General features: G+C 39.3%; 1 protein-coding gene across 4 annotated transcripts in view; it reads right to left on the reverse strand.

Annotated features, from left to right (window-relative positions):
• Window positions 1-23,308, reverse strand: part of LOC140717148 (receptor-type tyrosine-protein phosphatase R-like) — a 76,894-nt gene that overhangs the window by 20,494 nt on the left and 33,092 nt on the right. For all 4 annotated transcript variants that reach the window (XM_073030420.1, XM_073030422.1, XM_073030419.1 and 1 more), the window contains one exon: window positions 5,505-5,688. In XM_073030420.1, coding sequence (XP_072886521.1) covers window positions 5,505-5,688 — 184 coding nt within the window. The remainder of the gene's footprint in view (window positions 1-5,504; window positions 5,689-23,308) is intronic.

The following is a 23,308-nucleotide window of genomic DNA, read 5'->3' on the forward strand; positions in this document are numbered from 1 at the left end:
CAAGATATAACTATAAAATTGTGGGTGAGCTTGGTGAAAGGAATCTTCTTTCTGACCATAGAACTTAAGCATACAAAGTACCTCTCTGGCCTACAGATCTTAGTTACTTCTTGTACTGATCGATCACTGAACCCTCCTGATCCCCCAAATTGATCTGCCATCTGACTCCACCTTTCCTAAAATGATCTGCATAGAGATGGTCAATTAAATTGTAAAATTGCACACTGGATATAGAATTAAGCATTTTATCCTGAGAATGAACAGTCAAGTATAGTACCAATTTAGTGTTTCATCTCCTTCTAAGTGATAAACTTAAGGAACTGATAAGTACTATTGATCACAACTTCACTTTCAGTGCACTATTTACATTTTGTACTTAGACATGACTATGGACCTCTAACTCCAAATAAAGGCATCTTTTTTCTGTAAGGAAATAACAGCAAAACAAGTGCAATTCTAAATTTACTTCAGACCCAAATAATAATGGTGATTCTTCAACCATAAACAGAGCAAAGAGCCAAATAAACATAAAATATGCAATTATGATTATTTGATAGATAGTTTCTTTTTATTTAGTTAGCTTATATATTTAATTCATTAATTTGATAAACAGTGACAATTTTACCTTATTCTATGCTCTGCAATTGAAATTATAGCACTGTTAAACCACAGTTCGGGATTAATGGTCAGCAACTAATGTACTGTATTCACCGCTAACCAACGACTTTCAGAATTCTGTGAACAAAGCCAGTCGGATCCTCTGCCCACAAAGTCTTTGATGGTTGGTTAAACCATGCTGCCTGACCTAGCAAATACGCAAGGCTCTCAAAGCACTATGAATATTTAATCCATTCAGAAACTAAGTATTTTTTAAAGCTACAAAACCAGTTATAAACTTTAACCATAAAAAAACAAGTTTAAAAAAACCCTAATACCCTTTAAAGGTAATCCAAAACATGAAAGGATGCTCAAATGTTGCAAAGATCTGAAAAAGCAAAATGTTTCTCTCAATCAGCAGTTCCTCGCCAGTGAAATCTCCACACTGTCTCCATTATGGTTTTAGTTACTCACATGGGTTTGTTTCCCTTGTTCAATTGCTGTTAGCTAAAATGTATTGGGAATTTTCGGTTAGAAACAGAAAATGCTGGAGAAGCTCAGCAGGACAGGCAACATCTAAGTAAAAAGAAGTGGTTATTATAATAGGTCAGAGACCCACTGTCAGCACATGAAGATAAAAGCTGCTTATTTTCAAAGGCAGAGAGGTGAGAGGTTAGAACATATGGAATATCTCTTTCTTGGGTCTATGTTTGTACATGGATGCATGGAAATCACAAACTCATCGGGATGTACAAAGGGAATTACTGTAAATTGTCTGTAAAGTATTGCCTATTATAAAAAGTGGTTGTCTCAGAATCCCTGGTCCCTCTACAGTTCATTGTTGAAATGTTAATTGAATCTGAATCTGAACCTGAATAATCGCGAAAGGCCACTAGATGGTGCTAATGCTCAGAAGTCCAATGAAAAAAGTGTAATTGCGCTAAAACCATTGGAAGGAATGTTTTATGCTGGCCTGCAAGGTTGCATTCATTTGCAGTGAGACTAATTCTTAGTGCTTGAGTTAGTTAAAATATTTTAATCTACTTGTCCACTAAAACAAACATAGCTCCATCTGTTAAAACGCAGTTTGAACTTGCATTCTGATCCTAAATCTCTTTCTTGCTGCTGACAGTTCTGGTCATTTCTGTCAAATAGATAATATTTTAAAAGCTGGACTTAAACTCAGCATTTCATGATACTCTGAACTTTTCCAAATTCCCAATATCGTCATTTATGATTGTTAAGTATATTTATTTTAGTAAATCTCAAGGTGTGGAGATTGCTGAGAAACTGAGCTGTGCGACTCTGAATGTCTGTGTGCTGTAAGTTTCAATGTTCATTTTGAGCCACTCTTCGGGCCACTCTGTTTTCGTAGATGCTTGTGAAGAAAAAGAATTTCAGGATGTATATTGTATACATCTCTGTGCCATTAAATGCACCTTTTTAAAAAAGAATTAGTTGCAAAAGAAAGCCTGAGAGTTGTTGTGAATCCTAAAGGTCTAATATTTCCCTTGCAGGTCGTCTCTGCAAATGACATCCCAATATAAGGAGTCATACGCACATGAACACTGAAGTTCAATGGTATGCAAAGTACTTTAGATAGAACTTCAGTAAATATAGACCACGTGTTTGTGTGTGTCCAAAGGCAGCAGGGGTCAGTCCTGCTGAAGGGTTCTTCATGAGGCTTGTGAACCTGTTTCATTGTTATACAAAGGCAAACCACTTGATCAGGGTTCAATTCATGGAATGGGGAGTGGGAATCCTTCGCAGTCAAAGTCTTTTTTAGACTCTGTATTTAATCTCTGTGTTCCTTGTCAGAGTGACTGTTTCTCTGCCAATTTGAGTAGCCTGGAGTTAGTGATTTTCATGCACCGTTTTATGAAGCAGATTTTAGGGATGGACTTTTAAGAGTTTTTCTCTACGGGGAGTTTTCTCGGAGTTGATTGTTTACTTTATGAATCCGATGCCAGGTATGTGAACAACCTGGCCTACCCTCCAAAACTGTTAGAGAGTAAATAGAGCCTTGTGTGGTGATGTTGGTCAAGGAGCAAACACTAACTGCTGCTTGGTAAACCATGAACCTAGTGCTGAGCTTGACACCTTAGTCCTCAAACAGTTGTTGTCCACAGGCAGCCAGAGCCTCCTGGCATACTCAAAGCAATGACGGATGAAGCCATAAATGGATCCATCTATAATATTGAAGTTCAAGTCCTGAACTACACCATTGATAACAATACCAGTTCCCATTCCATAACAGTGTTTTGTATATCCTCTGTGGTGATTTGCCCAGAAACGTGATGGTGTTCTGTGTATCCACTGCGGTAATTTGTGTGACTAATGCTAATTCTGCAACGGAACCTGAGTTAAGACAACATGGCTGGTCAGCAACTGCTGCAATCGAACCAGGCGGCAGGCTCTGCAAGGCCCAGTGGAGGTTTGAGCTGGGTTCAAGTTTGCACAATTGCACTTTGTATGCTCTTTAAGGCAGGCAAGTGAACACTCTGGGGATTTAGTAGTGAATGGGCATCGATCACTAGTGTTAGGCTGCTTCATTAATCTGCTCTGCTCTTATATGTAAAGCATTCCTCAGGAGAGCTTGTTCAGCCCAAACCTCATTCAACCCTGTCCTTGCTGCAGGCCACAATGTTGATGACTCATCAGATCCAGACCTCAACTGTCAGCAAAACACTACAAATAGGCAACATGTACATATTTGGGCTGATGGCTGTGAGTGTCCAATTAGCAATAGGATGCCTTCATTTATGGTTTCTTTCTGTGCAGCTTCTGTTGCCCGATCAGACTCAAGGCTGATCTGAAAAGAGATAGCCCAAAGCATAGCTTCATGGTGAAGGGAGGGTGTGTGAAGTTCAGGAGTTCTACTTTCATCATCCTGAGATTATAAATCAGAAGAGATTGTAGAAAGGAGCTGAATTGAGATGAGAGACAGAGCACCCTGCACTTTTCAATGGGCTCTGCCTTTCTGCTGGCCATGGGTTCTGTAATTAATTTAATAACTTTCCTCCAAGGGGGAAAGTAGTAACAAAGACTTGAATGTTCCCTGTTAGTTTGTTGTTTCTGCTGCAGGTTTTGTGCAACTTCATTGTCTAAAAGAAAATGAAGTTTTTGTACGAGTGTTAAAGTAAATGATGGCCTTGTGTGTTGAATAATCAGCTGTTCAAGCTAGCTCGTACATGTGAAATATAGTTGTGAGACTTGAACCAGTGGTAAGTGCGATACAGAGGAGTGAGGAAAGGAGTGTTAGGCTCCACAATGCAATTGTATGTATTCCAGCCATTGTTGGTGGTGGCATTCGTACGTCTCGAGAGACGACGGTGTGACACTTTTTCTGATGGTTCTTGGAGTTGTTGGCTTGGGACTATTTGCACTTTCTAGAGTGGTTGTCCAACCCCACTCTGGAGTGACAGTCTCTTTCACTGCGGCTGCAGGTGAAGGAGGAACGTGCTCCGGGTGATGCAGCCCTGACTTTTCTCTGAGCAGGTTGGTCCTTGCTGTCTCAGCATGTTGTACATCATTTTTGACTGTGGCCCACCAAGTTGATCCAATCTTCAACTGTTTTATCCTGTGTGTTGAGGTCGATGCCTGCCAGCTTTATATCACGCTACCCAATGTAAACTTCAATATATAGTCTGGTCAGTTTGAAATCAGTGGGGAGGAAGTTTCTGGAGGGAATTCCAAAGGGAGGTTCTACCAGCATTTGGATGGACATAGTTTGATTAGGAGGAATCAGCATTCATATTTGATGAATCTTTTAGAGTTATTTGACAAGGTAACCAAAAGGGTAGATGGGAGTAGGTTCTGTGGATCTTGTCTATTTGGAGTAGAGCAAGGTCTTCGGCAGTCCTGTAAAGCAGTCTGGTCTGGAAGGTTGGGTGCCATTGAATCCAGGGAAGGCTAGGTAGGTGGGTTCAAAATTGGCTCCAAGGTGAGAAGCAGAGGGTGGAAGTTGAATGGGAGACCGCTTCGCTGAGCACCGATGCTCCGTCTGCCAGTAAAGGTGGGATATCCTGATGGCCACTGACTTTAATGTCACTTCTCATTCTCACTCTGATATGTCAGTCCATGTCCTCCCCCACTGTCGCGATGAGGCCACACTCAGGTTGGAGGAGCAACACCTTATATTCCATCTGGGTAGACTCCAACCTAATGGCACGAACATTGATTTCTCAAAATCCTGGTAATGCCCCCTCTCCTACACCATTCCTCTTTCCCTTATCCCACTCTCACCTTATCTCCTTGCCTGCCCGTCACCTCCCTCTGGTTCTCCCTCTTATCTTTCTTCCATGGCTTTCTGTCCTCTCCTATCAGATTCCCCCATCTCCAGCCCTGTATCTCTTTCACCAATCAACTTCCCAGCTCTTTACTTCACCCCTCCCCTTCTCCCACTTTCACCCATCACCTTGCATTTCTTCCTCCCCTCTCCCCACCTTCTAACCGACTCCTCATTTTTTTTCCTCTCCAGTCCTGATGAAGGGTCTTGGCCCAAATCATCAACTGTACTCTTTTCCACAGATGCTGCCTGACCTGCTGAGTTCCTCCAGCAATTTGTGTGTGTTGCTTGGATTTCCAGCATCTGCAGATTTCCTCTGGGTTGTGATCAGGCCAATGTAATATAAGTTACATGTTTAAAACACTTGTTCTCTATTCACAAACAACACATTCAACATTGCCATTTGGTTTGCTTCACTGAATTATTAAGACTCATGCCTGCTTAGAATTATTCATAACTGTTTGAGCAAATGATACTTCACACAATACAACAAAGAAGACAATTAAGTTATCATGCTGGAATATATTGTTGAATTTCCAGTTGTCTTGCAAAATGTTCTAGCAATGTCACAACTGTTACTTAAATTTTAGATGCAGCTAGTAACTTGAAAACAGGTTACCGAGAATTCAGCTTCCAGGGCTTCTGAATTATTTGTAGCTTCCTTTAGTTGTTCCTTGTTTAGCAGAAAGCTGGTGGTTTGAAGGTATTGCAGAGTAATTTCCCGAGGAGTAGAGATTGACTTGATGGGTTCAATATTTCCCAAGGCACTTACATCCAGGGTAAGGGAGACGTTCGAGCCTCTTCTAAATATTATCCAAAAAGCAACAAAAAAATATCAGTTTGTGGAAAATGAACGCAATTTTATGCATTTGTGATTCACAGCTTGCACATAAAAGTTGTTTTGCACATCTTATTTTGCACTGGTAATCTATCAAAAATTTAGCTAGGATACTGCCTAGATGTACATAGGGTTTGTCTGTCATCAGATTTGCATGTAGTAATGCATTTGACATGCAGTGAGCATTTTTATCTGCACTGAATTGCTTGATAGAATTTACAACACAAGATAAAGGTAAAAGCACAACCTGCCACAATTTGGCAAAAAGACTCGAATTAAAAGATCCTGATTGGACACCAACATTTTGCTCACTGATTCATTACTCTGCACTTCATCTCTTTCCACAGCTGTCACAAATAATGGCTGCAGCATTGTTTCTCTGTTTTGTGGACCTTAGTGCAATGTACTAAGATCAATAGCCCTTCTTGAGCTGTGAACTCACAGCGGTTTGGTATTTTTTTCTATGGGGACCCACTGGCTTTCACCAGTGTTGTGCCCAGCGCACAGAAGAGCAGCTTGTGTCTCCTTGTTACACTCCTGACATCTATGTTCTCTCGCCTCCATGTTTGTCTTTTATGCTGCTGTAACGTGGCTACGTTAGTGATGAGTCTCCGCCTGAAACATTGACTGTTTATTCCTCTCCATAGAAGCTGCCTAGCCTGCTGAGTTCCTCTAGCTTTTTGTGTGTTGCATGTGGCTGCCTTGGGAGTTTAATTTAAAATTGGCTTTTCTTTTCCCCAGCAGATAATGTGGAATGACAGCAGCAGTAAACTCTGGAGAATTTTGCTGTAGGTAAAAGTGCAGGAATAATCATTTTACTTAATTCAGGGTAAAAACAAACTCAGTATTTTTGTTTAGTTGGCATTTCATTATATTTCCATTATGTTTGTTCAAGTCACCAATTGAGCGGTCGTACTACACACAATACCTATTCATTGACCAAAAAAGGATGGAATCTGATTTCCAGACTTAGGTTAACTGATGAGTCACACTATGAAGTAAAAGGAACAGGTGCCTGAAGACACACACACAATGTTTCAGGAACAGCTTCTTCCCCTCTGCAATCAGATTTCTGAATGGACAGAAAGCCCATGTACACTGCCTCACCAATATTTTACTCACTTTTTGCACTATTTATTTGATTTAATGCTTCATATTGTAATTTATAGTTCTTTTATTATTATGCATGCAATGAACTGCTGCCATAAAACAACAGTGATATTGAACTTGATTAAGATTATTATTCACTGAAAATTCATTTTGTCTTTTGCTCAATTTTTTTGCTCAAACTCTGATGAAGTTATGCTATAAATAAATCCTTAAGGAAATTAACTTTGTCATTTAGAATTGTTCAGTTCCTGAGTTATACTGCATAATTGGAGTAAATTCCAAATCCTTAAAATGAACCAATTTTTTTTCATTTTGTATTACATATATCTAGACAAAAACTATAAATTCTTTCCATCCAATCAGAATTTGGTGAACTTGTTAATGAAGCCAAACACCTTTGTGCATCTAAGGAAGAATTACAGACCTGATGAAAATTTCTTCTTTATATTTCTGCATTCTCCTTCTCAGCTTGCACTAATGTTTTATATTTATTTTCTCATGTAAGTTATGTATATTTACATTAATTTATGTTAATTCATGTCTATCATATTTTCATGCCATTTAGATCTGGGTATGTATAAGTATGGCAATAAATTTCAACTTAAACCTGAAGGATTAGATGCCAGACCTGAAGTTTTGAACTGTTTCTCTTCCCACAAATTCTGCCTGACCTACCAAATGTTTCAGGCATTTTCTACTTTCATTTCAGATTTCCAGGATTTTCAAAACTCCTTTTGCTTCAAAGAGTCTATTTTTCAGTTTGCATCCATGCCTGTTTTCGTTTCCACAGTGCATGCTGACCTTTTGTTGATACTAGCATTTCCTATTTCAATATTTTGCTCTTTCCTTTGATCTTCAGTATTCACCCATGGCAACTGAATTCTCAATTTGAAAGTGTTCCATCCTCTGCCTGATACTTGTCAATGTGCAATAAATAAGCACTCCCGCTCTTTATGGTGTTCTAAGTTTGCTTTGGCATTAAGGGTTATGAAGATCTGTTGGATTTGTTTGCTAATGGAATGTCACAACATATGCGCCTGGTGTCTGTAATCTTATCTACAACTGTTAACAGGAAATAAAATAGCACTTGAGGAACTGAGAAGAACTAGGTGATATATACAATATAGAATGAGAAGTACTTTGAAACAAGCAAGTAACAGATCATACTATGCAGGAATCCAACCTCACCTTCTTTGTAAATATGTTTTGTTTTTCTGAAGGTCCCCTCTTCTCACTTACTGGTTTAGACTAAGTCATCTTAACTGTACAAGCTGAGTGAACATGTTATTTGCTGCTGCTTATATTGACATTCCGGATGCAACAATCCTGTTGCGACATTGCATTAACAGACAACGTCGAAGGGTTCGTTACAAACCTCTGGGAGAAATCGTACTTACAATGTCATACAGGGTAAGGAATGCTTATTCATTGTCCAGTGTTGAGTAACAGAGTAGAACCACTTGTGATGTTGACAGTCAAATTGCTGAAGGTGAATAATGAATATTCCAACTTAGCTTTTTTTACATTACAACTTATAAAGGGGATAGAGGTGCTGCAAATTGGGTTTGATCTTATCTTTACATTTTTCAACCCTAGAGCAGCATTTGGAGATAGATTAGTTCATAAATTTGGCTCATATTCCTGCATCCAGATTTGCTCTTTCCTGATAAACCTATGAATTCATGGCATTCTTGATTCCACACAAACCCACTCTAAAACTAAATCATTCAGCAATTGTCTCTAAATGGTCCATATTATAGTGTTGGTCCTGCATCAAGATTCTGCCAGTTCATCACTGCTGTGAGACAGATCCCTGATGCCTTAGTGTCTGGTTGGATGCAGACCTCTGATCTAAAATTGGAATGCTCTAGCTCCACCACTTTGCTTATGAATTAGATCTTGGAATCAGAAGTACTTTCCAGTAAGAGGAAAATACTTTATTCAGACACTTCAGAATTGTACGTAGGGATTCGTAGGACCAGTTGATGTGAAATCTATAGCTCTCTCTTCAGAAGGCAAACAATGATTAAAGCTATTACCCTGTGTTGTAGGTTTTATTGAAAAACCATTACATTTCAAAGTAAAGGTATAATTTTTTGTTTCCTCTTGCTGCACCTCAGGAAGTGAGGTGCTAACAATAACAAGAACACAGCTGTTTATCCATGCAGTAAACTCTGTGCATTAACATGATTTGTTCATTCTCAGTCTGCATTGTACACTGACAAACTGCTGGTAATTTCACAAACTTTGCTATTTTATTTTTAGTTACCTAAAGTGGCTAAACATGTATAGTTCTGCAATTACTATTCTCCACTTCTGAGCACAGAAAGTTACTGAGAAAACTCCCATTTTTTTCACATATACAGTATAGTAGAGGGTCAAAATGGTTACATTGTAACCACTGTCAGGGGATGTGGTCAACACCATGTTTGCCAAGATGAGACATTGCTCATTGAAACATTACTTGGTGCGTTATTTTTTGGGCGGTCTTTCCTATTTGACTTCACAAGATAACTGTCCAGATGGACTTCATCCTGAGAAACGAACTGAAATTAGGGTCCTGAAAGAATGTTAGCTTGATCCTCTTCAGAAAATTCACATTGCCGTGTCTGACAATATTTTAAGTAAAATAAATACCTTTTGGTTGGTGCATTTAAATAACGGTAATTTTAAGCCAGTTGAGATGAACGATTTCAACCTGAAATGTTGACTGCCTAACCCATTGAGTTCCACCGGCAACCTAATTCTACATCTATAATCTCTTGAGTCTCTATATTTAACCTACCAGACTTTAGAGAACTAACTGGTTGTCACCCAGGTCCTAGGAAACTCAAGTTTGACTCAGATCTTCCAGGCTGTCTGCCCATAGCTAGTGGAAATCTATTAATATAAATTTGAATGTGATTGATATTATTGAACCTGCACTACAATGTTTTTAGGAATGCGTAGGGTAATTTTCGTGGAACTAGCATTTAGATGCAATCACAAAGTAGGCATACCCACACTTCCAGTTTCTTAGAAGTTTAGGAAGTCAGCCTGCTAACAAATACTCAAACAAGCTTCTGCAGATTGCAGGAGGCTCAGAAGATGCTGTACACGATTGAGGAAAGTTTCAAAGGGAAGTAGACAGACATTGCGTGCACAAAGTTGTGACAGCTCAGTCTGAGTAGTGTGAGATCATTCACACTGAATCCCAGAGAAATTAGAATGGTTTGTAACTGTGAATGGCTGACTTAGGTACTAACACACATAAATCAGCAACCCCAGTCACAAAGAGGCAAAAAAAGTTCTTGGTATTGGTTTTCAAATGAAGGATTGCAGAATTTAAAAGGGAAGAATTCTGTTTGAATTTTGCACTGCTTTGATTAGATCCTATATGGAAAACTCAGTTTAAGCTCATAGTTCAGAATGTATCAACAATGGAGAAGATACTGAGCCTGTTCTATAAAATGATACCATCATTTTAGTTTAAATGATCAAGTTAAAAATACATTTCACAAACAACATGAAAATGGAGAAAGTAGGATACACTTAGCAGATTAGACAGATCAAATGGAACCCTTTTAAAATCAATGTATGCACTTGGTCTGATTTTCTTTTGGTTTAAAGCAGGCATTCCCAACTTGGGGAGTATTAAGGGATTGGACACGCTAGAGACAGGAAACACGTACCCAATGTTGGGGGAGTCCAGAACCAGAGGCCACAGTTTAAGAATAAGGGGTACGCCATTTAAAACAGAGTTGAGGAAAAACTTTTTCACCCAGAGAGTTGTGGATCTGTGGAATGCTCTGCCTCAGAAGGCAGTGGAGGCCAATTCTCTGGATGCTTTCAAGAAAGAGTTAGATAGAGCTCTTAAAGGTAGCGGAGTCAAGGGATATGGGGAGAAGGCAGGAACGGGGTACTGATTGTGGATGATCAGCCATGATCACAGTGAATGGCGGTGCTGGCTCAAAGGGCCGAATGGTCTACTCCTGCACCTATTGTCTATTGGACTCCATGGATCTCTTGGTTAATGGTTCAGTGGTTCAATAGTTCAATTGTTGAATGGTTCAATTTAATGTCAGAGTATGTATCTAGTATACAACCTGAAATCCTTACTCTTCACAGACATTCATGAAACACAGAGAACAAAGAACAAGAAAATGTTAGAACCCCAAAGCCACCCTCCCCCTTACTACACACAAGCAGAAGCAAAGCATCGGCCCTACTCCCTCCTCCCCACAATTCCAGCAGAAAGCATCAGCCTCCCCACACCAACCAACAAAGGCCAGCACCCAAAGACCATGAGCTATAGTCCTTCAAAAATTACTATCCATCTCATCACCTTGACATAAAAATAAAGTCAAAGAATAAAATCAAGAAGGTCTTTAGTAGAAATCTGGAACTCTCTAACCCTGAAAACTGCCAATGCTAGAACAAATAACACTTTTAAAACTCAGACCATTATGTTTGGTGAAGGTTTTGCGAATCATCAGTGAAAGGCAGCTTAAACAGATAAAGTAATGGTTGGTTATGATGCCTCAAGGAAGTGAATGGCCTGAAACAGAAACTGCTGGATCTGAAGAGAGATCATCTGACCAGCTGAGTGCTTCTCACATTTTCCAAATTTATTTAAGATTTCCAGCATTTCCAATTTATTAAATTATAGATGAGTTACCTTCCCCTTTTACTATAAAATACTTCCATTCAATCAATAGGAAATAAGATTTAAAAGTGGAGAGCATCTATATTTAAATCAGATAACATTGGGCCTTAAACTTCTACAGTATATGTTGAATATTGCTGTATTGCTAATGCTGAGGTTGTTAGTGCTCAAATTTCAATGCAAAGCTGCCAGCAAGCTCCGATATCTTTAAACATGCATTTCACCAAGTAACACCTTGTGTTGCTTGTGCATAAACACCAGAAATACCCTGCAGACTGCCAAGTTCAACAAGGCATCAGCAGATGAGAAATCTGTGTCGACTGGTTCTCAAGACTGTGGGGCTACTGTATGCATTGTGAACAGTAAAGTTTTTTTGTTAGTCTGAGCAAGATCTCTCAGTTATTCCTTTCAGAGATAATCATTTTGATCCTATTTGAATTCAATCATGCAATTATGCATTTGGTGAAGCTTGCTTATTCAATAAGATTCCTTTTATTGGCTTTTGTGATGTTATAGTGACTCTGCTTTTCAAATACAAAACAAAATGTCCTCATCATGATAGACTATTGCTTAACATGTGTTTCCAATGCTTGACAGCTTATTATATATATATATATATATAAAAAATCACCAAACTACTCAGCAAAAACAGAGGTGCCATGAAAGTATAGGTGTAATGGAGACAGAACATATTAAGGCAGAGTGGGAGTCAGACTTCTTGGATTTAAATCAAAATGGGAAACATGGACCTTGAAGGTTTAGGAGCGATGCAGGAAATAGAGCCCTTATGTGTTGAAAAGCAATGAGAAATGTGGGGATCCTGTGAGTTCAGTGTTGGCAGTGGGGACCTCATGGGTTCAGGAAAAGGATGAGAAGCATAAGCCAAGTGGGTTTAAAAGCAGCACAGGAGACATTGGTTAAAGGCAACAGAGGGAGAGTGATAGTGTGGAAGATGGAGCCCCTTGGGTTAGGGGCAACACAAGACAGGGAGTCAAAAGATTTAGTGTTTGTATAGGAGAGCAAGGATAAGCAGCAGTGATTGGTCGAACATGAAAGCAGTCAACAATTGGGATTGACTGGGGATGGGGTGAGCTGCGAAGGAGGTGGGAGAAGGGGATCAGGAACAGGACTAGGGTAAAAGTAGGGAAGGAGATGAGGGGCAAGTGGACCTAAGGAAAGTGAGGCAGAGGGAAGGGATAAGAATGGTGAGGAAGTGAAAATGGAGAGAGGTAGCTGAGAAAAAGACTGTGGGCTTATTTTCTGTCTGTATCCACGTGTGAATGGTCAGTGCACCCTGGAGGGGGTTCACATGTATGTGGTAAGTCTGTGCAGCACAGCCCGGTCTCCAATTGACTTGGACTTTGTTCCATTGAGTCAAGTCCTCACTTTGCAAAGCTATCTCATAACTGGCTTACAACAGCCACTCAGTCTAGAAGTGGTAAAATGGAAGTGGGGCAGCTTTCAATGCAACCACCTTGTCCTTTAAAACTGAGGCTGGGAGGGGGAGGAAAATAGATGTTTTACCTTACAATGATTTTCTAATCTCCCACACTCTCATCACGACCCTTTACCCATAAAGTTCCACTACATTAAGGGGGAGTCACGATTCTTTTATAGTGACAGACTTTAGCTTTGTGTCCTCATTTTATTGATCAGTCTTCCAATGTCAGCACACAACATGGAGATATAACCCAACTTTTGACATCGGTGTCAATAATAAAATGCATAAGTAATCATTTGACATATAAAATAGGGTACTTTGCAAGAATCTTAGGCATATACATACATATCTAGGGTGCCTAAGACTTTTGCACAGTACTGTATATTGGTTAAAATAGTAAGGTGGTTGAGAAACAAAAATAAGCTTTGCATTTGCTTAGTGTTATTTGGTAACTGGAAGGATGTAATATACAGTACTGTGCTGAAGAAATGCAATAAATATGTGCCTGAGACTTCTGCACAGTACCGTAAATAAATAAAATGAATACTCATCCTCAACTATGATGCAGGATATTATATTCATGTTGTTCAAATTATACCAAAGAATTTATTTTCTATATTATAACAAATAACTTCACTGAAAACCACATAACATGAAATATTTCTAGTATCTGTTATAATCAGTTTTTTCCTCTCGGTCATTCTGCCATGATCTTTCTTTATCTCTTTACTGCTTATATCCACTCCATTCACCTATTTATTATTCCCACCATTTGGCCCTCTGCCTATATGAGAACACGTCTTCCTTTTTTATAACTATTTCCCTCTACTGTGTCCCTTATATTCTTCTTTTCTCACAATTTATTGAAAAATTTTCCGACCTAGTTGTTTATATTTGAAATTTCAGTAATGAGCCTTTGTTTCCAGTTTAATGTGGAAAAAGAAGCCTCTATCCCACACTTATTTCCAGTGAATGAAGACTAATTCATTTGCTGCGATTTTTCTAATATATAACTTGATAGCTGCTGCCCCAATTCTGACCTAGGCTATTTTTAATCAAAACAGAATTAAACACCAAATACTCAGGATCTAAAAAGCTGTGGTTTTATCTACCAGAGATAATATTCACATTCTGCTTTCCTGTGCTATAAATCAAATTTGGTTTTGAATTTCTTCAAATCAAGTTATTTTAACTTGAAAATTGGAGACAATTGCTTTGAATTTAATAAGTTGCCACCAGTCATGTAATGCAATAAGCTTTGCACTTTGTGATCTGACCAATAATCTTTCACAACTTAATTGCCAAAGAATTATGTGGTTGGCCTCAACTATGGAGGAGCTAATTAAGTTAGGTAGCTGAATGCATGTGTTTAGTTCATATGGAAATTATTAAGTTGTCTCCTTCATATACTATATTATGCCTCTATATATTGCAATTTGTGAATATTTTCCAAGTAATTCTGTAGTCTTCTAGTTCCGTCAAAGATATAAATACAGTAATATGTACTGATGTAGCACTGTTACCCTGTCAACAAGCTTTTCATTCAAGAAATGCCTTTTTGAATGCATTGGTTGTTCGTCTGACAAATATAACTGCATTTCACAGGAAGTGTGATAGTTACAAGGAACAGGGTGCCAGAGGGTATGTCCGGACAGATGCAAAGTAATGTTTAAGAGGCATGTGGAACTGTACTTCTATAGGAAGGGGGAGAGTCCTATCGTAGGCAAATGGGATTAGCATAGATAAGGCATCATGACCAGCATGGGCAAGCTGGGCACAACGGACCCACTTCTGTGCTGTGCTTACAGCTTTATGATCAAAATGTTGCCAAATCATTTACTTTAAAGTAAATTATACTGAGAACACTGCTTGAAACCACCATTTGAAATATATGCAGATGTTTTGATTTTGTACAATTAGAATATTTTTTAACTGCTTCGCATGTGTCAACCTGCTTCTCTTTATCTTTGTTTTCACGAAAAATTTTTGCTTCCCATTCTTCAGGTCAAACTTAAAGTCCTCATACGTGTCTAAATAGCATTGTGAACTTCTGTTACCATTCATTACAATACTGTGGGGGTAAAATTACCATATCAAGTGATGTTTATATATTTTCCAATTTATGGACAATATTGATTTAAGGACATCTTAAACAATGAATCCCATTTGTTATAGTAAAGGCAAAATGCTGTTTGGCTTCCAAGTTGCTTTCTCTATATCGGCAGTGTTAACTTATCATGATTCATGTGCTAAAACATTCAGGTTCCTTTGAACACTCAGGTCTTCCAACCAGTGTGAATAACACCATTTTTTTTTCACTTGATTCACCTTTTATGTGTAGCTTTCCAAAGGGCTTTCTACTCTGCTTGCAACACATACTACCATCCAGCTTTGATTCATCAGCAAACTTGGATATATCATCCTTCGTCCCCTCACCCAAAACATTCATCTAAATTGGAATGCTGGGCTTCAGTGCCAATCCCTACAATGCCCAGTCACCACTGTCTCTCAACTTGAATGTGGCCCTTCATTCTAAGTTCTCGCTATCTCTCTCGCTTCCTCCATTTCTCTCTCTCCCTCTCTCTGTCATGAGCTATCTTATCTAGAGTCATTAAGTCCTTGTGTTTTCTTCTTAACCTTGTCAAGTTTATTTTGACTGGCAGGGGTTTTTACCCTACTAAGATTATTTAAAACAGACTCCCAATTAGTGCTTCTTGTGGGGTCCTTGTATGTTCTGAGAATGATTCACCTCACAGTATCGCTCAGGCTATGTCCACACTAGACCGGATAATTTTTTAAATGCCGGTTTCGTGTAAAAACGACAGGCGTCCACACTAGGCGTTTTTACAAATACCTCTGTCCACATTAAAACGGATATTTGGGAGAATCTCCTTCTACCGGGCGTGCGCAGGACAGAAAACAAGCAAAGAGGAAACGGTAAACTTGGTGCACATTTGTCCAGTTACAGACTAGAAAAACTTTAAAAGAAATTCCCAAACGAAAGACTTGATGCATGTTTGTCCAGTTACAGACTAGAAAAACTTAAAAAGAAATTGCCAAACGAAAGACCTGGTGTGCGTTTATCCAGTTACAGACCAGAAAAACATAAAAAGAAATTGCCGAACGAAAGACTTGGTGCGCGTTTGTCCAGTTACAGACTAGAAAAACATAAAAAGAAATTCCCAAATGAAAGACTTGGTGCGCGTTTGTCCAGAAACATTTCCTACAGCCATCGTCTCTTCACCGAAGAAAGGGACGACAGCTACAACTAAATGCAATAAGGCTTGTTACTGGGCAAAAGTGAAATTTGCTGTTACCTCACTTGTTTGCCTTTACTTTTGCCATGTCTTTCTGTATTATTTTGCTGTATTTAACATGTGCAATAAAACGAGTTACTGGGCAAAAGTGACAATTGCATCTATTGAATGTTTGCACAAGCAATACATTAGAATAAAGCACCTTGTTAAATGTATAAAACATGTCTTCATCAGTGCTACCTTGTGTTTCCATACAATGTTACATTAGGCTGTTACACATCTATTGTCAGATATTATTGTGGTGTTGGAGGTTGCATTCAAGAAAACAATGAAATGCCGCGCTGCCGCCAACATTTGTTCTGGCACGTCATGACAGCAGTTTTAAAAGTAGCCGGTTACTCCGTACACACTACACCGGATGTTAGGTGTTTTCAGATTTATTCACTTTGGAGAGCATTTCTGAAAATCTTTTCTCGGGGGAGGAAAACATCATTTCAGTGTGGATGGAGGGTCAAAACCAAGAGAAAAAGCTTTGGTTATGGATTTATCTGGTGTAGTGTGGATGTAGCCTCAGTCAAGCCACTGAAATTCTTTTGGAATTCTAATGAATGGGAATCTATCATTCCTCTGCATCTGTATTCAGTCGTCTGTCAGTGCACACTGTGACAGAAGGACTCTGCCCCCTAGATGGATCCAGTGGAGGTTTAACAGCGGTTTTGACATTGCTTGCCTGGAGGTGAGGGTGCTTTCTAGTTTCACTACTTGTCCTGAGGCTGCTTTCCAAGTTTCTCAAGTCCATGTTCTGAGATTCTCTAGGAACCTGGGTTTAAGGTCATTAAGGTTTCCTGAGTTTACTATGGCTTTCCAGGCTTCCGAGTATTATTCCAAGTTTCCAAGGGTTATTCCTTATTCCTGAGTTTGATTATAGCTTACTGTGGGGGCCCTTGGGTGTTTCAAAAATGATTCAGCTTGAGGTGTCGCTCAGTCAAGCCACTGATGTTTTTCTGGAACTCTAATGACTAAATTTTTGTTTCTGTCTCAACTTGAGAGTCTGTCGTTCCTCTGCACCTGGGTTCAGTTGTTTGTCAGTGTACGGAGTGACGCTTTCACTCACAGATGTGACCTTATGTGAAATCACAAGGGTGAATGCAGTCAAGAATTTTCTTAGAGTGGGGATTCAAGAATTGGAAAGCACAGGTTTAAGGTGAGAAGAGAATGATTTAAGAGGAAATTGCACTGACAGCATTTTACACAAAGGGTGGTATCTATGTGGAATCAGCTGCCAGAGGAAGTGGTTGATGCAGATATAATAACAACTTTTGAAAGACATTTGGATGGATACATGAACTAGAAAGCCAACACTGCTTAATTGCACCCATGTGACCAATGAACCTACTAACCCATACAAGTGGGAGGAAACCAGAGCACCCAGAGGAAACCCATGCAATCACAAGGAGAACATACAAACTCCTTACACGCAGTGGCTGAATTGAACACGTTTTGCTGTCATTGTAATAGTGTTCAGCTTATTGCTACACTACCTTGCCGCCCACTGAATTCTCATGATCCTTAGCTATTAATTGTATACAATATACAGATATTTGTTAGCACATTTCGATACACGTGGGGTGCCATACCCACTGATACAGAACAGTAACAATCTTGTCAGCTCCACCTTGGTTTGGGTCTGGAACACTGCATTGTGAAGGGAAATCCTGCAAAAGGTAGTGGATCTGGCCCACTACATCATGCATAAAACCCTCCCAACCGCTGAGCACATCTACAAATTTTGTAAATGAAATGTTACCGTAGCAAAGCAGCATCCATTATCAAAGATCCTCACCACCCAGGCAATGCTTTCTTCTCACTGCTGCCATCAGGTAGAAGGTACAGGAGCTTCAGGACTCACACCACCAGATTCAGGAACAGTTACTACTCCTCAATCATCAGGCTCTTGAACAAAAGTGGATAACTATACACATTTAAGGACTCTGTTATCTTGTTATTTCATACTCATTGTTTATTGCTATTTATTTATATCTGCATTTGCATAGTTTGTCCCTGCTTACAGGTGCTGTTTTATAGATTTTCTAAGTATGCCCGCAGATAAAGAATCTCTGGGTTGTATGTGGTGACATGGACGTACTCTGTTAATAATTTTTACTTTGAACTTTTGAGTGGAGAGACAGTCCATGATTTGTTGCATTTGAATAGTTTCTGAGGTGAAAGAAATGTGGGTTGGTTGGCCGATGTAAATTCTACATTGTGTGTAGGTGAATGAAAGACTTAGGAAAAGTTGACATGATTGTGGGGGAAAAAAATAGGAATTAACGGAGGATTACTGTAAAAATAGTTGGTGATCGGTATGGACTGTGTGGGCCAATGAGCCTGTTCTTGTGCTGTGTCCCTCTCGCTACAACTCTATGAAATAATCATAATCAGTTTGTGAAATAATCATAAAAGAAGGATCCACACTTCCTTGGTGAGATAAGAATGAACTCTATTAAGTTTAATCACTATAAAATTCAGAATAATACCTTAGTATATAAAGTACATAGACCCAAAGCAAACTAGCCTTTTCAAGTAACCCGGTGTTTGCTTGTATTTTTCTTAGCACAGGCTGTCCAAGCAGTGCTTCATAGAAATACTATTTCCTTTGTCCTACTTCACACCAGAACAACTGAGAATTCTCAATATTTGGGATGTAAATAAATCCTACTAATTATTGCAACACTCCCTTTTGAAATTGCTAAAGCAAGATAATTTCATTCTGTCTGTGGAAGAGATACAATAACAATTACCTCATAAATGTCATCTTCTTTTTGAACCCATCTTGTGTATAAGTACTTCCAAAACTTTAATGAATAATTCCAAACCTTCAAAAGTTCAGCTGTGGCTTCAAAGTTAAATGTTGAAATATGACAGGAAATCAAAATCATGGTATACAAACGTAGGAAATGAAAACAAAACTTCTATCGGTTTGAATTTCTCAGCATGTTCAAAATCCCTGCATTTCTCCACTTCTGAGCTCTTGTGCATCACTAACTTCTGAGCCTTGCCATTGACCATCAATTACTAAAGAGCTTGTGCATACATGTTGCTAAGGTTCATCAATAAATATTGACTCTATAAACTAAATAAGAACATTAGAGATAGGAGCAGTAATAGGTCTCACAGCTTGTGAACCTATTGAGTCATTTAAGATTATGGTTAATCTGATCTTGATATCAACTCTACTTTCCTCCTTGATTGCCAAGACTCCCACGACAGTCTGCGAGAGTGAAAGAAACAGAAATGAGAAAAGGCTATTCAGTCTCACTAGTCTGCTCTGTTATACAACCAGATTATGGCAGTGCCACCTTCTTGCACTAACCTCATGTTTTGTGATTTCCTTACAATATAAAATCATACTGATCTCAGATTTGAATATATTCAAGTTAGGAATTTCCAAAAATTCACCATCTTCTGGCTGAAGAAAGAATGTTCTTGTTATCCCTTCCCTCGATGGATGGACTTCTTAGTTCCCATGGTGACCTAGGCTTTGAGACTGCTAGGAGAAGCATTAACCCTGCATCCATCCTGTCAGTCTCAAGCTTTGCCTTAGAATTTAATATAGACAATTTCCAAAGCTCCAAAGCCTCCAAAGCTTTCTGCTATAGAGTCTAACATCTCTGTCCTGAACAATCACTCTTCCTGAAACTTTGAATCTCAGTTCTATTTTCCACTACGAGGCAAGTCATTTCAGTATCTATCCTATCAAACCGCTTCAGAGCATTATATGTTTCAATAGAATCATTTCTCATTCTTCCAAACTCCATTAATTATTATCTCAATTTGCTGAGTCATCTTATGATAAATCAGTCTACTTTGAACTTCTAATCTAAGCACATCCTCCTCAAGTATTGATATCAACATTGTACACATTATTCTAGGCGCAGTCACTGTGCTTCATATTCTGTAGATGTTCTGGTAAGATGGTCGAGTGCTGTGCCGGAGTGCCAGGGATGGTGTGACGCAGTGACCGAGCTGGAGTTGGTGCTACCCCCAGTGTTTGCTCAGCAGAAGACAAGCTGGAAAAACACAAAATGCTGGCAGAACTCCGCAGGCCAGACAGCATCTATGGGAGGAGGTAGTGACGACGTTATGGGCCGAAACCCTTCATCAGGAGAACCGTCTGCCAGCATTTTGTGTTTTTATTTATTTCCAGCATCTGCAGATTCACTCGTGTTGCCTTAGAAGACAAGCTGTATTGTGTTTGACTGCAGACTGCTGCAACTTTCATGGACTCAGGGACTTGGACTGTATTTTACTGATAAGTGTTTGCTATCTATGTGCCCACTGCTCTGTATGACTGTTGGAACTGTGTTTCGCACCTTGGCTCCAGAGTAATGCTGTTTTGTTTGGCGTATTCATGGGTATTCGTATTTGGTTGAATGACAATTAATCTTGAATTATAATACTAACTGGTTGTATCATGATCTGGTAAGAAAACACTAACACTCAGAAATGGAAATGTTACGTTAAGTGCTGGATACAGCACAGTTATCCCCATCATTGAGCATATTTACATGGAGCACTGCCACAAGAGAATAGCATCCATTATCAAAGACCCCCATCATCCAGACCACACCTACGATTAGGCAGGAGAAACATGAGCCTCCGGTCCCACATCACCAGCTTCAGGACCAGCTATTACCCTATGTCTATCAGGCTCCTGGACTACTTTGTACTGATTCTATGACGTACAGACTCAACTGCAGGGATTCCTTATAAGTCATGCTTCGTAGATGTCTTCTTTTGCATATTGGCATTTGTCAGTCTTTGCTTATGCATCGATTTTTATAAAATTTTATTGTATTTATTTTTTCCTGTAAATGTCTGCAAAAAATAGGTAGTAAGTATACTGTAACGTATGCACACTTCGATGATAAATTTACTTTGAATTTTGAATGTTCTATTTACCTTCCCAATTAATCATGATACCTGCATGCTAACTTAGCATTTCATGTAAGAGAGCATCTAGATTCCTCTGCAGGGAGGCATTCAGTAGTCTTTGTCCATCTGAACAATATTCACCTTAACGATTCGATTCATAAATATGAATAATTTGACATTTTCCAACATTAAACTCTACCTTCCAAATTTGCTCCCAGCCACTTATTTACATTACTTCATAGACTGCGTCGAGTCCCTCTCACAACTTACTTTCTACATGTTTTTGTTACTTCAACAGATTTGACTTCAGAGTAGTCACAAATGTGCATGACAGATACAATAGTTGGTGGTGGTAATGGGAATTAGGTACCGGCAGAGAAGTTGGATATAAAGTTTTGGTGAGGGGTGACAAGCTAAGGATTCAGACCAATTTCTGACCCACAAGTCTCTGGTGAATTTATAGACAAGTGTAAGGTTATTAAATTTTATAGGTCGGATGGGAAATTAACAAGAAGAAATGTTGAAAGAACTCATATGATTCTGTGATGAGATGAATCAATCTCCCATGCAAGTTATAAATAATCAAGATAGCATCTCTGGCTCCCTGCAGACCACACTATTTACACCTCATCAATCTGAAAATGGACCATTTCTTAGACATGTCCGCTTCATATTGAGCCTCATAAGAACGTTACAGTTTTCATTCTGAGAATCATAGTATCATCTAGACATAGAGAACAATAACAGGCCCACTGCTTGCATCCAGGTCTGGCCATTCAAATGTGCACAGAAAGCTAAACAGCTGCAGAGAGGACTGAACTCTTGCCAATAAATCTCTGTCACAGCCACTCCACTGCTGCTAGTGACTACACGAGGAGCTGCCTTAAGTAGTTAACGTATAATATCAAATGACCCAGGATTTGGGCCATGCCATCTTCTTGCAGCTATCATTGGGCAGGAGATACAGAAGCCTACATGTACAAACAAGCTGGATGAACTGAGCAGGTCGAGCACCATCCGTTGAAAAGAGCAGTCAACGTTTCGGGCCGGGACCCTTCGTCAGGACTCGGCCCGAAACCTTGACAGCTCCTTGCAACGGATGCTGCCCGACCTGCTGAGTTCATCCAGCTTGTTTGTAGGTGTTGACTTGACCACAGCACCTGCAGCGTACTTTGTGGTTAGATATAGAAGCCTATATCCCCACATCACTCTGTTCAAGAAGAGCTAATTCCCTTCAACCACTGGTTTTTGAACCAAATGACATAACCCTAATCACTACAGTTGAGCAACACCATGACCACTTTGCATAAAAATGTACTTCACTTTCTTCTTTTTCTAATTGTTTACTTTCTTGTAAAAATGTGTATAATTAATATTTATGTTTTCCCTGTGAGCACTGCATATATGATGCTATGTGCCTGTGTTTTCATTCCATCTGTACATATACACACTCATGCAGATGACAATAAACTCACCTCAACTTGAGTCTGCATTGTCAAGCACATATTTTACTTTACTCTATTTGTTCACAAACCTAACACCTTTTATTCTCCCCACTTTTCCATCAACGACCCCACCCCCAGATTCTACTACTGTTGACACACTGGAGGTAGCTTACACCGGTGAAATAACCTAGCAACCCACACATTTCCGGGATGTGGTAGGAAATCGGAACACCCGCAGGAAACCCACGTGGTCACAGGAGAATGTGCAAACTGTACTGATGGCACCTGAGGTCAGGACTGAGCATGGATCAACAGAATTGTGAAATGGCAGCTCTGGCAGGTTTTATGTGTCTCAAGCCATGAAGGCAGACAAAAATTATTTCTTTAAATGTTCTGCCGGTATAGGTTCTCCAGTTTCAGTCTGGAAGGGAGCTCCTTTTAATCCTCAGTGGTCTTTTTCTTTTTACACATATATAGAAACTCTTATTGTGATATACAGTATTTCTCACCAATACACTCTCATTTATCATCTGCCCTTTCTTGTTAATTTCTTGGTCTTTTTTTGCTGAGTTCTAATATGCTCCCAATCTGTAAATATACTGAAACTTCTGCCAAATTTATAAGCCTCTTCCTTCGATTCAGCCGACAGCCAGAGATGAACAAGCTTTCCAATTGGGCTTCTATGACATTGGCATCATATTTCACATGTTGGTTTGTTAAATGTTAGCCATTACTTCTCTATTATCCAACAT

The sequence above is a fragment of the Hemitrygon akajei genome, chromosome 27 (assembly GCF_048418815.1).
Source record: "Hemitrygon akajei chromosome 27, sHemAka1.3, whole genome shotgun sequence".
NCBI classification, from domain to species: Eukaryota; Metazoa; Chordata; class Chondrichthyes; order Myliobatiformes; family Dasyatidae; genus Hemitrygon; species Hemitrygon akajei.